Source organism: Triturus cristatus, chromosome 10, assembly GCF_964204655.1.
Source record: "Triturus cristatus chromosome 10, aTriCri1.1, whole genome shotgun sequence".
NCBI classification, from domain to species: Eukaryota; Metazoa; Chordata; class Amphibia; order Caudata; family Salamandridae; genus Triturus; species Triturus cristatus.
In genome coordinates, this window is record NC_140593.1 from 1,213,884,931 (window position 1) to 1,213,902,684 (window position 17,754).

Consider the following 17,754-nt stretch of genomic DNA (forward strand, 5'->3'; position numbering starts at 1 on the left):
ATTTGGATGCGGATATATGTAAGAACTGCTGATTGGGAATTTAGCAGGCACGGATGACCTAATGAAATACCATGCTCATGACAGTTTGGAAACCATTATTTTAGAAGAAAAATCTAAATAAAAATCAGAACCTTTTGCGTGATAGGTAGAAGTTACACAGAAAGAACACTGAACTATAGCCCTGAAGACGTCCTACGTTGGACGAAACACGTTGGCTGAATTTATTAGGCACTTCTGTTGATGAACTGCTACAAGCTTGTCCATCAATACGGATGAACTGTCATAATCGTTGTGGAATGATTGTATCAGCTGGGAACATATTTGCAAATACTGATTACTGAACACGGCGCTCCCTTCATTGTGGTATTTTTCATTGGAGGTGGTCCTGCAGCGGTGGGCTACAGAAGGTTGAGCGTGATTGATTGGATTAATAACATTGAATTGATATAGCAATAATCCTGTCCTGTGCACACCAGTTGGAAGCCCTCACCGCTAGGGATTATTATTGATACCAGCAGACTGATGAATGATCCTATAGGAAGGTGACTTCATTAGGAAAAAGGAAACAAGTTATCTGCAACCTGACGAAAATTAAAGGTTCTTGTGCAATGCACAGCTGCCAGCCCGTGTTTGGTCGTTGACTTGAGTGGGGTCGGTATTTGGCAGGTCAAGGGAGGTCAGGCACACCCTCACAATGCTGCCCGAGTGCGTTTGCTGCAGCTGTCTTTATTAGATATGTTGGGCCCGGATATGAGAGGTGTGCTCTCAGCTAGATTCTAGACTGTCTGTGGGACTCACTCTTGCAAGACAATGTGTGAGTGGAAGTGAAAGGGGGGGGGGGGGGAAAGAGGCTGTTGCCACCTATCTGCGTCTTTATCCTAAACTACTGTGCTAACAACTTTTAAGAGGCAGACAATAAAAGGACCCCTCCCTGGAACTCCAGCACTGTACCCCGTGTTCCATCCCAGTCTCCATCCATATGCGGCAGAGTTCAGCCTGCCTCCCCCCCCCCCCCCCCCCCCCCCAACATCACAAAAGATTACACTGTGGTGGGACAAATCGGTTGCCAGAGGAGTAAATGAGGAACAAGAATCAGCCGACTAAAGAGTAACAAAAACTCCTGTGCTGGAGGTCAGAACAAAAGATTGTCACAAATCGGGTCATTCTGGAGGTTTATTTCCATTTTGTACATTTAAGTTATACAGTGACTAGTTACGGAAAGAAGTTAACAGCAATTTAAATCAGTGAACACCTCCAGGTTCAGGCGGCCGACTCCCAGACCAAGCCTCTGAGAACTGTGCCTCCACCCAGTGAGTGAGATACTGACTTACTCCTGGAAACCAGAAAACAAAACAAAATATCCCTCCCTCACAATTCAGCAGTCTGCAAGTTTGACCTACATGCATTACAAGCCCCACAGGACTTTGTGCCAAACACGCCCTTTTGGACTGAAGCCACCTGGGCTCTTGTTTCAGAAGTGCTGGGGCACATTTCAAAGAAATTATAAAGGATGAAAAATCTCCTTTTACAAGAATGGGGCCCACACTGCGCCCACCACTCCTGCAGGAGATCATCACACTGAACCTAGGGGTGTTCAGAACCCAAACCGCCTGCACTGGTCCCCCGGTCAAGAACTGGGGCCCTTTGTACACAGATCTTTATAAATTGACTAACAGCTGAAAATATGTAAACTGGCAACAACCACAGGAGACACTTTTCACAAATAAATACACAAGCTCACACATCCCGTTTCTAAAATGAGTGCTCTTCTGAGCTCTGCTATAATACAAGGAGAGCCGATGCCTCGCAGACAGGGAAGGAATTTGTACATCTTTTGAGCACCGGTCTAGTGGGTCCATTAAATGAATGCAAAGAAAAGGGTGTGGATCTGGGGAATCCAATCACAAGGCTGTAGCAGAGGAATAAAAATAATTGGAGAAAAGGAAAAATGTGTGGGGCTTCAAATATGCAAATAGGCTGTGGTCTCACATCTGATGTAGTCAGAAATAAAGATTCAGAATTCAGGGGCCAATTGCTTTGCCAGAGGTAAAATCTACTTGGGTATGTACCCCTGCCCTTATGGCTGTAGGACACAGAGCAGGAGCATAAGGGCCAGATTATGATCTTGGCAGATGGGATATACCATCCACTGTGTTACAAGTTTTATAGGATATAATGGAATTGTAATTTGACTTTGACGGAGTAACCCTGTCCACCAAGATCGGAATCTGGCCCTACCTCTCTTAGCCTCTGGCACGGGTGTCAATGGACAAGTGCCTTTGCGTTTTCTAAAATAATTCTTGTATTTAGGTAGGGGGTGAATAAAATTCCTAAATCCAGTGTACAACATACAAAGACTTTCTTGAGATTACCATACTATATAGGTCACAAGTCGTGTACAGTTGTAACCCTACTGTGGGATAAGCAGATTACTGCATTACCCCCAAAAACCTTGTGCTGAAGGAATGCTTCGCCTCCCAGCCTTTCTAGGCTCCCTGGCTACACTGACCTGCATAGGAACAGACATTTCGCAGACTGGTGTCTACCGCACACAAGTTTATAGGATGGTGGTTTATTATGCAGCTCTGTTTCAGCAGTTTCATTAAAAATGTTTGGGCTTTCTTTGAGACTAGATCCCACAGCAGGCAGATCCTAGCAAGGGTTCAGGACCAGAGTACACAAGCAGTCAGGTGGTCCCTGGAAGCCAACGACAAACCCAGGTGCATGGGTTATTTCATAAGGACTACTGTAAGACACCAATAACGACAATAGGACATCCACGAGGGCCTTGTTTAAGTGATAAAACTGTACAAGCCAATGCGAAGTAGCAGGGACTTCACCGCGGCCTCTTCTCGTGATAACTGGAGCCAAGAAGAGTCCCACACATGCCCTCGCTAATCAGGCAAGAAGGCCTGTTCCTGGAAGTCACTGTTTCACTGTGCAGTTAGAGCATCCACGGGCCTTCCAACTCCTAAGGTCTTGAGCCACAGTAGAGGTTAGAAGCACCGACTGCCCCATAAATGTGAAGAAACAACGACACTAGAGAAAGAGACCAAGGGTGAAGGTCTGATAGTCCCAATAGTCCTGTCCGAGAGTACGGAACGACCAGCGAGTGCATTCAGGGGCAGATTCCTATGACTCACTGAAGAACAGAGCGAGCAAATGCCAGGACACAAGCCAGATGCTTCGAACATTTGAGGGCGCTTCAGGATCCCAGAGTGGGACAGAGCAGGTGCTAGGAACCACTCCTGGTTGGATTTCCAAAATGAAGCTGGAAGTCATGCAAGCTGGCTCCCATCAACAAGAAACAGGAAGCGCAGCCAGTGCCATGTTGGAACTCTCACCAGCACAGCCGGTTTAGAAATGTATGCACGATTCACACAAAATACAGCAACAAGCGGTTTATCACCAAATATCCCCTCAATCATATTACACCCCTCCCCCCCCCCCCCCCATTTATTCTTGCTTCGGTAGGACGTGACCCCTTCTATCCCCACCATACTTTTATTGGTTTTGAGCTACATATTGGTAGCTACTGGCTAGAAAGGTGCATCTCTTCATCCTCGCCCTGTGCATCCTCTCTGAACACCTTTACTCAGTCTGGGGGACAGAGATGGATGGACCTTTGGGGTCATCAAAGCGATCCATGGTCTTCAGACTCATCACCATGTGCAGTCCGTAGGTAAGAATGAAGAGGAAGAGGAGGGTGGTGATGAGGCCCATCCAGATCCCTGGGGAGAAGAAGGCTGCGCAGTCACTGGCATAGGAGAAGCTCATCCCGGTCACATTAAAACCTTGAATCTATAAATGAGAGGGCAGGAGAGTTAGAATAATTAGGCAAGAAGCAATATGATGGCGTTGACAGTGTCTTGCCAGATAAGCGACTATGCACATTTATTAAATTAATCCGCTTTGACAAAAGCCTCCACTGCTCACAATGAGAAGACAACGCTTTTAAACCCTAATAAATGTACAACTACAGATCTAGATTTAGTCACAGTTTACATAACATGAGTTCTTATCCATAGGGATGTTGCAGAGGGTATTCGATTCACCAATGCTCAGAGAAGAAGGTAACTAACCCAACCCATAATATGCTCTCTCCAATGTTCAACCCAAGAAAAGCTTACGATACGAAGAATAGGTTATTTACCTGCAACACTGGTAGTTTAAGGTGGTAATTCTCACATCCACAAGCTTGCATATTATGCTACTGGGCAGTGAAGCATTCATTTCACAACTGACAGCAATATCACATGACAAATGCAACAGAATGCAACATTTAATGCCCTGTCAGTATCCCAACCCTTTGTGTAGTATGCAGGAACTCCTCTTTTAGGGTGTTGAAGAACAAGTAAGGAAAATGCTACTTACCCAGTATGCATCTGATCTTGGCATATAGAGCTGTAGAGTCATATGCTTTAGCATAGATCGCCATCTGGTGTTGGGTCGGATGTTTGCTCTTTGTTTTTGTTCGAAGAAATCTTGTAGTCACGAGGTAGGTGACTCCTCCTTTCGGTGATAGTGCACCTGGGCATCGACTCCATCCTTTGATTGTTTTGCCATAAAGGGCGATGATGGAGTTAGTAAAGTAGTAAAAGAGATGTATCTAAGTAAGATATCACTGCAACAGGTAAAGGTACCCGGGGAGGCGGGTGGGTGCATATGACTCTACAGCTCTATATGCCAAGAACAGATGCATACTGGGTAAGTGGCATGTACCGTTCGAGGCATACGAGCTGTAGATCATATGCTTTAGCATAGACAATAAAGCAGTTATTTTAAAGCAGTGGCTGACCTGTAGCTGTTGCAGTGGTTTGAAAAAGTGTTCGTAAAACAGCCTGACCCACACTAGCTTGTTGTTTTGCCAACACATCCGCACAATAGTGTTTGGTGAATGTGTGTGGTGTAGACCATGTTGCAGCTTTGCAGATGTCATCTATGGGTATGGTTCCTAAGAATGCCATAGAAGCCCCCAGTTTGCGTGTAGAATGCGCTCTAGGGGGAATTGTTAGTGTGCGTTTAGCTTTGACGAAGCATATTTGAATGCACTTAACTATCCACAATGCAATGCCTGACAAGAGTTCCCTAATTTTGAACCTCTGGGAGGAATGCAAGTCTTTTTGAAAATAGAGTGTCCTATCCCCCCATCATCCTTCTTTTATTACATAACCTCTTATAAATTTAGCAACTCAAAAATCTAGTTTAATCATGTTTTAACTTGATGTGAACCACTGTATAATTTTAAACGTTTTTGTATGTTTGCTACACACTGCTTTTATGATACCAGTGATCGAATAAAGCATATTTTAATTGAATTGAATTGCCTTTGATATGTCTTTATGTGGTGGAGCAAAGGCAACAGAGAGTTGCTTAGTTTCCCTAAAGGGCTGTGTTCTTTCTATGTAGTAGAGTAATGCTCTCTTGACATCTAATGTGTGAAGGGCACGTTCTGCCACTGAATCTGGCTGAGGGAAGAATACAGGTAACTCAACAGATTGATATGAAAGGCAGAGATGACTTTAGGTAAGAACTTGGGGTTAGTTCTAAGGACCACTTTGCTTTGGTGTATTTGCAAAAATGGTTCCTCTATGGTTAGTGCCTGAAGCTCACCGCCTCTTCTTAGAGAAGTGATGGCTATAAAGAAGGCTACTTTCCAGGAGAGAAATTGTATTTCACATTTGTGCAACGCCTCAAATGGTGGACCCATGATTCTTGTAAGGACTATGTTAAGATTCCACACTGGAGAAGGTGGAAGTCTGGGAGGAATGAGTCCTTTGAGTCCTTCCATAAAAGCTTTAATAGCGGGCACTCTAAAAAGAGACAAGTGCTGTCTGTTTTGCAGATATGCAGCTATTGCAGCCAGATGTAAGCGTATAAAGGTGTACGCTAAATTAGAACGTTGTAGGTGTAATAGATAACAAATTATGTTTTGTATTGAAGCATCTAGTGGATCGATCTGATTGTTGTTACAATAAACAACAAATCTCTTCCACTTTGCTGCATAGCATTCTCTTGTGGTAGGGCGTCTAGCCTCTGATACCATTTATACAGTCTGGCGGAAGATTAAGGTAGCCAAACTCTAGGATTCCAGGTGCCAAATCGCAAGGTTGAGCAGATTGGGATCTGGAGGTCTTATCTCTCCATGGTTCTGAGTAAGGAACTTAAGGGAAGAGGTGTAGTTTTTGGGGGGGGGGGGGGGAACTACTGATAGTTCCAACAGAATTGTGAACCAGGGTTGTTGGGCCCATGTGGGAGCAACTAGGATAAGCGTCAGGGAGTGCTGTTTGAGTTTCTGTACCACTAATGGAATGAGTGGGAGAGGTGGAAAAGCGTAAGCAAATATCCCTGACCAATTCATCCATGGTGCATTGCCTATGGACAATGGGTCTGGACGCGAAGGTTGGGCATTTGACGTTTAGGTGGGTGGCGAACAGATCTCTCTCTGGGAAGCACCACATTTGGAAGAATGGGAGGAGAATTTGAGGGTGGAGTTCCCATTCGTGTATCTGCTGTTGACGACTGAGAAGATCTGCAACCTGGGTGTCTACTCCTAGAAGATGTTCTGACAGGAGATATAATGAGGTATGGCCCATCTCCAGATGCTCTGTGCTAGCTGTGACAGCTGTAGAGAGTGGGTCCTCCCTGGTTTTTGTATGTAGTACATCGCTGTCATGTTGTCTGTGCGAACCAGGACAGCTTTGCCTACTAGATGAAGTTGAAATGCTTTCAATGCTAGAAACATTGCTAGCAGTTAGAGATGGTTTATGTGGCGTTGTTTTTGTTGTTGAGTCCACATGCCGTGAATGAAATGTTTTCCCATATGTGCTCCCCTACCAGTGAGGGATGCGTTTGCTGTCATCTGTGGGCCGGATCGAGAAATGGCCTTCCCTTGGAAAGGTTATGTATGTTCCACCACTGCAGTGAGCGATGCGTACGGCCACCTAACACCACCAGATCTGATCACTGACCTTGAGCTTGGTTCCACTGACGTGCTAAGCATTCCTGTAGGGGGCGCATCTGAAGTGTTGCATAGGGAACGATTAAGATGCAAGAAGCCATCATTCCGATCAATTGCATGAACACTCTGGCTGGTAATGTGTGTTGGGGCTGAAACGATGATTATTAGAGCTTGCATGTTGCAAATCCTGACTGGGTTAGGGGTACGCCCGAGCCTTGCGAGTGTCTATTGTGACTCTTAGATACTTGTGTGTTGGATGGCTGGAGGTGAGACTTGGTGAGGTTTACAGTTAACCCCAAGTCGTGAAGCAGTTGGACTGTGTCCTTTGACTGTGATGTATGCAGCTTTGTGCTGATCAGGCTTTCATTAGCCAGTCGTCTACTATAGGGAAGACATGAACGTGCGGTCTTCTCAGATGAGCTGCGACTACTGCCAGGCACTTGGTGAAAACCCTGGGTGCTGAGGTTACTCCGAATGGGAGAACTTTGAATTGGTAATGTTATCCGTCCACCACAAACCTGAGATATTTTCTGTGAGCAGGGTGAATGGGAATATGGAAATAGGCGTCCTTTAAGTCTAGAGTAGATAGAAAGTCGCCTTGCTGAAGTAGTGGGAGCACCTGTTGGTGTGACCATGTGGAAGTGGTCTGACTGTATGTTTGTATGTATAGGTCTAGCGGTCTGAGGTCTAGTATACGCCTGAGAGAGCCTCCTTTTTGGGAATTAAGAAACAAAGGGAGTATACTCCGGTCCCTTGATGTATTAACCGAACAGGTTCTACAGCATGTTTTTGTAACAGAGAAAGAACCTCTTGTTTTAAGAGGGTGAGATGTTGCGGTGACATTGCGTGTGCTCTTGGAAGAACATTTGGGGGGGGGGGGGGGGGGGGGGGGGGAGTGCTTGTAAGCTCCAGGCAGTAAACATATATGACAATTTGTAGCACCCACTTGTCTGAGGTGATTGAATTCCAGACAGGTTGGAATTGGGAGAGGCATCCCCCGACAGGAGTGGGATGATCAGGGGTAGCGGAGGGAAGTCATTGTTTGCGGGGGAAGAGCGTGTGGAATTACCTCCATCTCTACCGCTGTTTCCCCTAAAACCTCCTCTAGAATGTCCTCTGGATGAGGGGGATTGATTGTTAGCCTTGTAAGAGGAGGAGGCATTTTCAGTGGACATAGTTTTTGAGCCACCCCTGTAAAATGAGCGGCGAAAGGAACCTCTACTGGCAGGTGTCTGTAAAGCCCCCATGGACTTGCTGACCACAGTGTCCTTTTTCATCTTTTCCGGCATGGTATCAACAGCTGGGCCGAAAAGATGTTCTGTGTCAAAGGGTTGTTTAAGTATGGAGATTTGTACCTTCGGCTTAAATCCAGAGATTCTGAGCCAAGCGTGTTGGCGTAATAATATACTGGTGTTAATTGCACGAGATGCTGTGTCTGCTGCGTCTAGCGCATATTCAATGGAGGTGTTAGTAATAAGTTTCCCTTCCGGACTAAGGTCGATACCCTTAGATTTGTATTGGTCAGGCAAGTGTTGTACAAGTTTTTTTATCTCATCATAATGAGCCCGGTCATAATGGGCCAGCAGCGCCTGGCCGTTAGCAATGCGCCAGTTGTTTGCTGCCTGTGAAGCTACTCTTGCCTGAGGCATCAATAAGCTTGGACTCCTTGTCAGAAGGAGGGGTGTCTCCTGTGGCTTGGGAGTTAGCTCTCTTGCCAGCGTTGGAGACTACAAGAGAGTCTAAGGACAGCTGTCCTTTAATAAAAACAGTGTCGATAGGAGCTGATTTGTATTTTTGTGATAATTCTTGCCCTTACAGGATCCTTAAAGACCACGTCTGTGTGTTTTAACATGCCTTTTAGCATTGGCAAGGTATGAGTAGGTCTTTGTGAGGAAGAAAGTGTCTCAAAAAGGAAATCCTCTTCTAAAGGCTCCTTGTGCAGTTCTACCCCATGGTAATGAGAAGCCCTGTTAAGGAGCTCAAGATAACCAATGCTGTCATCAGGTGGAGAGGGTCTGGAGGGATACAAATCAGGGTCATTATCTGTATTTGGATCAGTGTGGTAATCATCCCAAGCGTCGGTGTCCTGATACTCATTCCCAGCCCCTTCATCCTGTGGGTCAGGTGTAATAGGCCTTAGTGGTGAATGTATTGGTGTAATGAGCAAGTTAGGATTAGGAGGAGAAGGAGGTAGAATATAAGGAGGAGAAGGGTTAGTGCTCATTTTCTTCTTTTTAGGAGGGGCCTGATGGTCCTCTGGCAAGTCAGCTTTACGTTTCTTTTGAATGGTTGCTTGAATATGTCCTGTTTTAGGGTTTATAACCCACTTCTTCTGTTTTGGGTCAAAAGTTGGCTCATTAGATGGAAGATCTTTAGGGAGATTGTCTTGGTCTTTCCGTGGGGATTTCGGCGAAAGTTCCGGCTCTGAGCCCTTGGGCGTTGGTAATTTCGGCTCTGGGTGTTTGGGCTTGGAGGGTTTCGGCTCCGAGTCCTTAGTCTTCGAGGATTTCGGCTCAGTATTTGGCCTTGGGATGTCTCAGCTCAGAGTCCTTGAAAGGTTTCGGCTTCGAGCTTTTGGGCATCGAAGGTGGAATCTTCGGTCCCTCAGGTATCTTGCTCTTATGTTACGAAGTCGAAGGTGTCGGTATTGGAGCGGGGCTGGCTTGAGCCCGAGCCAGAAGGCTTTTGTTTCTGTTTCGGAGCCAGGCTGGAGTGCGGGGATCAGAGCCTTTGTCATCTGTGGAATGGGCACAGGGGGATCTGTACTCACGGTATGCTGTCCTGCACTGATGTCTTCCTCTTCTTCCATGTCGCTTCGGGCACTGAGACCTGCTTTTCTTCCTCTGGCTCTGGAGGTGGGGTACCGGAATCCTCTCCGAAAATGTCCGTAATCGAGTCGCTCTGAAGCTGCATTTCATGGCGCCGAGCCCGACGATCACGAAGTGTCTTTTTCGATCGGAAGGATTGACACGTGTCGCAGTCCTTTTCGTCGTGTTCCAGGGACAAGCAGAGGTTGCAAACTTCGTGCAAGTTGGTGCGTGGAAACTTAGCACGACACCGGGACATAGTTTGAATGGAGTCCGTGCCATCGACTGCTAGCGCGGTCGGCACGGGTAGGCCCGGCGGCCTGCCTAGAGTTTTCCGATGGAAAGTTTTCCAAAGAGAGACGATGCAGGTCGACTGATGAACCGCGATCGAGAGCAATACCGTCGAGGGTAGTGGATTGCGAGTCGAAGGGGTCCGAAAACTGTATCGAACGAGAGCGCAGCAATACACATCCGAACCCGATGGCGGAAAAAAAACCAATCTAAGGATGGAGTCGATGCCCATGTGCACTATCACCGAAAGGAGGAGTCAACTACCTCGTGACTACAAGTCTTCTTCGGACAAAAACAAAGTGCAAACATCTGGACCCAAAATCAGATGGCGATCTATGCTAAAGCATGTGATCTACAGCTCATATGCCTCGAACCTTACATTCAGTAATGCTTTTTCTGGTGGATACAGTAACTGCCTGTGGATTCCTCACCTTTTGAATTACCCCAATGCGCAGCATTCCACAGACACTTTTCTCCTCAGCTCTCTAACGGCGACGAGGACCTCATAATGGAATGGCTCTGTGCGTGACTCCGTGTGATGTCACCAGAGCCATAAGTAGACCTCGTTGACGTGTGTCAGTTCCACCTATTTATTTCAGTGCGTTCAAGGCGAACGGATGAACCGACAACATTTTCACAAGTATACACAGTATACAAACACTAACAAGCCTGGACGTCTGGGACTCGGGGACACCAACTTCAGAGTCGCATCCTTTGAAGAGCGACGCCGAGAACCATGGCACCGCTTCTTGTGTTTGTTAGACACCTCAAAGTGTGTGGCGTCGGCGACTTCAAGCGAGTCCGTGACCTCCTGCGACCTCTCTTCTGGTTTTTGGTCTTGAATAATTTGGTCTCCTTCAGGGCCTTTGGATTCATGCGCTTGTACGCAGTGCATGGCTGGACGTCATGGTCCGACAAGAGACATCATAAACAATCTTCATGGGGGTCAGTGATGGACATCTGGCCCCCACATTCTCTGGATGGCTTGAAACCAGACTTCCTCGGAGTACAAAGTTGTGACAACAGCAACAAAGAAACTCCCAGAAATGAAGAGCCTGGGGAAAAACGAAACGTTATGTGTCTACAGCGCGGAAAAAAGAGAACGAACGTCAGCACGCAGACGAGGTCTTCTTATGGATCCATTGACATCATGAGGCATCGCATGCAGAGCCGTTCCATTGTGATGTCCTCGTCAATGTGAGAGCCTAAGAGAAAGGTTTGTGGAATGCAGAGCATTGGGGGAATTCAAAAGGTGAGGAATCCACAGGCAGATGTATCCATCAGAAATAGACCACTTTTAGCCTCTTATTGACCATACCAAAACATAGTTGGCTTACAGCCAGCCCAATGCTTACCATTGGTTGGATTTCTGTCAATCTCATTAACTAGCTTATTTGGTGGCTTCTCTTCATGTGTTTGTCTCTCCCCATTGAGAGATTGGCTCTCCCCCCTAGGGCATATTTGCCCCTCCCCTACAGCATTGCGTCTGTACCATGATTTTGATTGGATAACTTGTATCCTTCCACTGATTGCATACAGGGAACTACTTTTTTCTTTTAAAACTCTATACGAGTGAATGTTTCTTCCAGCTCTCGCTCCAGTTTGATTCTCCTCCACTCAAATCCCTCTCCCTGGTCCCCATTTGTGTTTTAGCAGTCCATGAGAGCATACTTTCAAGATCAGCTGCGCGGTTTTAACCAACAAATTTAGTACTTTAAACATGTGCGGGCTCAGTCCATATCCCTAAATGTAATTCTTTTGCGCTCTGAAGTGGTTTTTAAAGTCTAAAAACTTCTAATGACAATTTTGTGCTTTAAACAAGAGTTCTGAAGCAGACTTGTGAGCCCTTGCGCTGCACTCTAAACTTAAATTTAGCCACTCGTGAATGTTACCTCTACATGGGTTTAGTTGATGCAATTGCTTCTAAAGCACAGCTAACTGCTTTAAGCAACAAGTCTCATTTAAATGCTGTTACTTTGGACCACACTGCTTAATGCAAACTTGACCTGCTCTCAGAGGTTGTACCTAACGCACCATCATTTCCTGGAAAAAAGGCATGCGTTATAGCCATCATTGTAGGTTTGTTTTAGAAAGGCCTTTGGCTGGGTTTGTTAACGTAACTACAGCCACTTGTAGGTTAGTCCTAAATCATTTCCTAGGACCTGTAGCAAGAGAGAGGAATGCAAAAAACGAAACCGCTTATAATTTTACAAAAGTGTGTGCTTCTTTGACAATGAAATGAATGTAATCTAGGACTGCGCTATCGCCAAGTGTCAGGAGTTCCAATGCAACCATCGGCCATTAATAACGTATGTGAAAGGTTTTGAGCTGATCTGTCCTCTCATGGACCTCCAGGTTTATTTTTGAAAGTGCAAATGTATTAAATAGGATGATTGAGGACATTAGAGCAAAGTTGTTGTTGCTTGCTGCAACCTCAGGTCTTGAGTTAGAGTTTGGCGGGTGGCCGTCTGTTCATTGGTCAGTGTGCCAGAGGACCACGTCTGCCTCTCTAAAAGACCACAGCGCACTAGATTTAGAAACCAGACTGTAAGACATTCTGCTCCACTAGAGGAACCACCGCCACAGTGTTCCTATGAAGGCACTACAAGTTTATTGGACGGATGCTATCCACCTAGTTTTGTTTTTTCCAAAACAAACTTAAAAAGTTGAAATTTGTTTCTGAAATAAAAAAAAAAAACGAATGGCTTAGCATATCTTGGGAGTTTCCTCCTGGGGGGTGGGTGTCATTAGGTCGAGCCTGGGCGGCACAGGCACTGCTCTGCGAGCCATGCTGTATTGCAGTATGTACTTGAAGCTCCATCCACTCACCGCTCATATTTGTCATTGACTTGTGTCATTGTCCTTCGTAAATGTTGGCTTCTGATTAGTCATTAGGGTTGCTAGTCTCTCCTTAGTACCTCCTTATCTTCATTTGTAAACTCCCATGAGGACTGGCCCTTTTACTTCGGTTGTTACACAGTACGTCTTCTTTAGTCTGTAAGCGCTATTTTCTTTAATGAGTTGCTCTTATTGCAGGAGGGTCTCATGTGCAGTTGTGACCACCACCTTGTTTAACTCATAGAAAAAGGGGAGCTCTTCAGGGGCCATGGGAGACAGAAGGGGGCAACTCAATGATGCCTTTTCACATACACTCTTAAGGGGGCCTCCTGTAGTGCAGCTCCTGGTCATGCCCACGTTCACGCACACTCTTAAGGGTGCTGGGCTCAGCCAAAGCAGACATTCTGCTCTGCTGTCCTTCAGCGGTGCAGATGTGCGCAGCCATGCTCCTCTGGGTCAGCCGAGGAGGTGATTCTGTCAGAGGTCACAAGGTCCAAACACACTTGTGCCAATCCTGCTGTTTTAAGAATCTGATGGCATTTGTGGTACTTTGTGGTTTCAAGTCCTCACCAGTGCTGCAGGATCTTGTGCAACATTAACTGCCAGATGTGGTTATGAGGTTTTTATAGCACCAACAAACGTGGTTACAAGGTTTTTATAATGCCACGCTGTTACCATACTTCTTTACCTCAGAGCTTCCACTGCACTTTGAGAGGCTCTGTGGATCAGGGGACGAGAGCCCAACGCGATCACAGCTTCGGTGACTTAGCTTCAGGGGCCAGGGTCACAAGAACTCCCCATATGGCAGATCCATTTCATGGACCCCGGGGGCCAACATCCCAGTCCTCCTGCACAGCTTCTTAGGCCGTCCTCTTCTAGGCAAAATTTACTTCACGCCGGGCACCCCCAGACTTTCCTCAAGGTAGGGCACCCCCAGACTCTCCTGCACGCAGGGCACCCCCAGTCACCTCTATGATGTCAGGAAGCTCCCTCTTTCAAGGTGTTTGAAGGCAGGTTTCCGGCATAGGATGCACTCATTCCAGATTAGTCTTTCTGAATTTGGTAAAGGGGGGTTGGCAGCCCGCGACCCCAGCCCTGGAGACTTGAAGACCTTTGTATATACAGCCATAAAAACTTAGGTATGTGGATAGACCCGAACTTAACGATGGAGGTCCAGGCAAAACAATTATCAGGCACCTGCTTTGGGATACTACGCTTGATCAGAAAAATAATATTCCTACTTCCAGAGGATTCTAGGAAGACGGTCGTCCAGGCATTAGTGGTATCAAGGCTGGACAACAGCAACTCTCTCTTTCTTGGCTCGCCTAAATATGTCACGAACAGACTACAAGTCGTACAGAATACAGTTGCTCGACTACTGTTGAACCTACCTAGACACCACTCAGTTAGACCAGCACTGAGAGAGCTGCATTGGCTTCCGGTTCAAGCCAGAATTAAATTTAAGTCCTGAAGTCTGGCTTACCGAGCCATGTATGGGAGAGGCCCCGCCCTCATCCAAAAGTTGGTCTCTCATTACTCTCCCCGTCGACAACTCAAGTCAAGTTCAAAATTCATGATGAACGCGACCACATTCAAGAGAGCCAGATGGGGTGGCAGGTCCTTCACCCATCTGGTACCAACACTCTGGAACAGTCTGGACCCAGAGCTCTGACTTACTGAAAACGACGTATCCTTAAAAATAAAAAACTTAAGACATGGCTCTTCCCCTAATCCTAAGTGCTAACAGCTTCCATCCTGTATCACCGCAGCGCTGAGATGCTCAAGGGTAGTCATGCGCTTTACAAATCCCCTAAACCTATCTCCACTGGCGTGGTAACCCTAGCACTGCTTGATAAGAAATCCTGGTACCAAGACTGGTGCGGTCTACCCACACCTGCACCAAGGTTACTGACCGAGTGTGCATTCCAAAGCCCAGGGCAGGTTTCAGCCAGTTCCTTCATTCTTAGGTTGAGCCTGGGCAGCACATGCCCTGCACTGCGAGCCATGCTGTACTGGAGTATATACTTGAAGCCCCGCCCACTCTCCACCCATATTGGTCATTGGCTTGTGTCAATGTCCTTCGTAAATGCTGGCTTCTGATTCGTTATTAGGCTGGTTAGTTCCTCCTTAGCACCACCTTGTCTTCATTTGTAACCTCCCATGAGGACTGGCCCTTTTATTACGGTTGTTACACGGTAGGACTTATTTAGTCTGTAAGCACTATTTTCTTTAGTGAGTTTCACTTACTGCAGGAGGGTCTCTCATGGGCAGTTGTGACCATCGGCTTGTTTAACTCGAAGCAAATGGATAGCTCTTCAGGGGCCCTGGGAGAAAGAAGGGGACAACTCAGCGATGCCTTTAGCGAGGCCAAAGGTGTGTGATGTAAATTACGCTAGATCTGGCATGTTTATTTTCTGAACGCACATTTATGTTAAACATGAATATGCTTTAGGTTTGCTCCTCCGCTCACTTGCTAAAAACCATGACTTCAACAAAGGGCTCTTACCCGCTTTCCTCAATTTGTGCCTCTGTAAAATGGATCCAAAGAGGAAAGTCAGTCTTTGGCTGCAACTGTCTCTTTGGACAAACTCTCCCGAAACCGCGAACCCGACCGGAAGGTATTGGAGTGCTCTACTGAGCAGTTCTCTAGTTTCAAAGTGGCAGCTTGCTGCGCTTTGCTCCTCAGCTCAGATTACCTGTAAAGGGTGTGCTTTCACCCCTAGCTTAACGTGGCTCTCGCTCATTTGCTTTTCTACTCCTGCTGCTACATTGCTCTATCGTTTGCTTCCCTATGCTCTCTGTGCCCCTTCCCCCATTGCGCCATAATTTTTGCTCCCCACACCCCCGGTTTGTGTTCCTTCTGCTACCGTCTGTTTGCAACCCCCCCCCCCCACACTTTTAAACAATCATTTGGAATGCAAGAGGTCTCATTTGCGAACGTTTAAGCTATTGGCATTGTAAATGACAATGCTTATTATTTAGGTTTCAAAAACCGAACAGAAATAAAAGGCATTGTCATTTACAATGCCAATAACTCAAACTTGCTTAAGTGCGAGACATATAAAAGGGAACACAGATCTTAGAGGGTTGTTTTCTTTAGACAGCACTACAAAGAGCTGTGCTGGGCATAGTTTACCAGCTGGAAGCCACATCATCTAGCTGAAAATGTATATAAATGAAGAAAACCCGCCATAAAACAGAATCCTCCACCCCCCCACAATCCTTGAAGAAGGAAATCCACACCTTGTCCTTGGAGCGCCACCATAATGAGCTGCCGTGAAAGGAAAATGCTACTTACCAGTGTGCATCTGTTCTTGGCATGTAGAGCTGTAGAGTTGTATACTTTAGCATAGATCGCCATCTGCCGTTGGGCTCAGATGTTTGCACTTTGTTTTTGTCAAAGAAGTCTCTGTAGTCACGGGATAGGCGACTCCTCCTTATGGTGATCGTGTGCGTGGGTATCGACTCCATCTTCAGATTGTTTTTCGCCATAAAGGGTGATTGTTAGATCTGGGGGACTCTAGTTGGCAGAGGTATACACCTTAGACCAAATAGGGACCCTTGCTTCTAGTCAGGGTACAAGGACACACACGGTAGATAACCCCTGCTCACCCTCTAGGTAGCTTGGCTCGAGCAGACAGGCTTATCCCCAAGGCAATGTGTAACGTATTTGCACGTAGACACCACAATGATCCCCCCTCCGCACACCACAAACTTAGACCACACAGGTGAGTTATATCAAAAATAATATATCTTTATCTAGTTTCCGCAGTTGAAATCAAGCATCACAGGTTTACACTATATTCGCTTTCTTGGTTGGTCGGGATCTTAAGACGATAGTCTCTAGTTTCTTGTGTGATTCGATACTCACTGAGAATGAATCAGTTCGTAGGCTCTTGTCGTTTTCACTGAGAATGAATCAGTTCGTAGGCTCTTGTCGTTTAGGCAGCTACGTTGCTCCGTCGGCGTCACTGCGCTCGTTGTACAAAGCGCTCCTCTGGCTGTTCGGTGCAAGGTTTCCACAACTCCCTCGACGAGCCCTCAGTGACGATGTCGACGTCACCGGAGTCAGCCACTCACAGCGCGGCTTCGTAGAGCAGGGAAGTACGACTCTTGGTCTGCTTCAGGCCTCCGGGTCGCGGCAAGGCACGTGCCGATGAGCACGTCGGTCTTCTTGATGCGGCAACCGGTGTCAGGCTCGGATCAGCGCGGTACTCTCCAACAAGGCAGAGAGCAGCCCGCCCACTTCACCGGCAGATGTTGAGAAGCTTGGTAGAACAGTCCACGGTCCCTGCAGCACACAGCAGCGCAGGGGGGACACAGCAGAGTCTTGGGTTCGGGGCAACCTTTCTATCCCTGGGTTGCGAAACAGGAGGCCAGCTCTTCTCAGGCCCTTGGAGATTCGGTTTAAGACACAGCACACAGCAAAGTCTTGTTTGGTCAAGTGGGTAGAGTCAGCACACAGCAAGACCCCTTCTCCTCCTCAGCTTCAGTTGTACAGCAGAACAGGTCAGCCCTTAGAGCACACAGCAAGGCAATCTTCCTTTAGTTCTTCAGCGGTCCGTCTTTCAGCAGAGGTTCCTCTTGATGGTAGAATCTAAAAATCTATTGTCAGGGGTCTTGTACTTATACCCCTAAAAGTCTTTGAAGTCTTTGTGCAAGTGGGTCCTGAGCCCGGTCTGATCCAGTTCTGGGTGTTGCTGGAGCACTTTGTTTTCCTGGCTTCTACATTCTTTTCAGAGTGAGGGGCAGAGTCGTCAGCCGCCCAGCAGGAGGTGGAGCCAGCAGTGTGGCAGGCAGGCACAGCCCTATTCACTCCCAGGTGCTATCTCCTCCCTCCACTCTCCTTGCAAATGT

General features: G+C 46.8%; 1 protein-coding gene across 1 annotated transcript in view; it reads right to left on the reverse strand.

The window, feature by feature from the left end:
- Positions 1-1,155: 1,155 nt before the first annotated feature.
- ATP6AP1 (ATPase H+ transporting accessory protein 1) overlaps positions 1,156-17,754 on the reverse strand; it is an 83,860-nt gene continuing 67,261 nt past the window's right edge. The window contains exon 10 of the mRNA XM_085629714.1: positions 1,156-3,801. Within this exon, the coding sequence (XP_085485840.1) occupies positions 3,592-3,801 (210 nt within the window). The 3' untranslated portion in view covers positions 1,156-3,591. The remainder of the gene's footprint in view (positions 3,802-17,754) is intronic.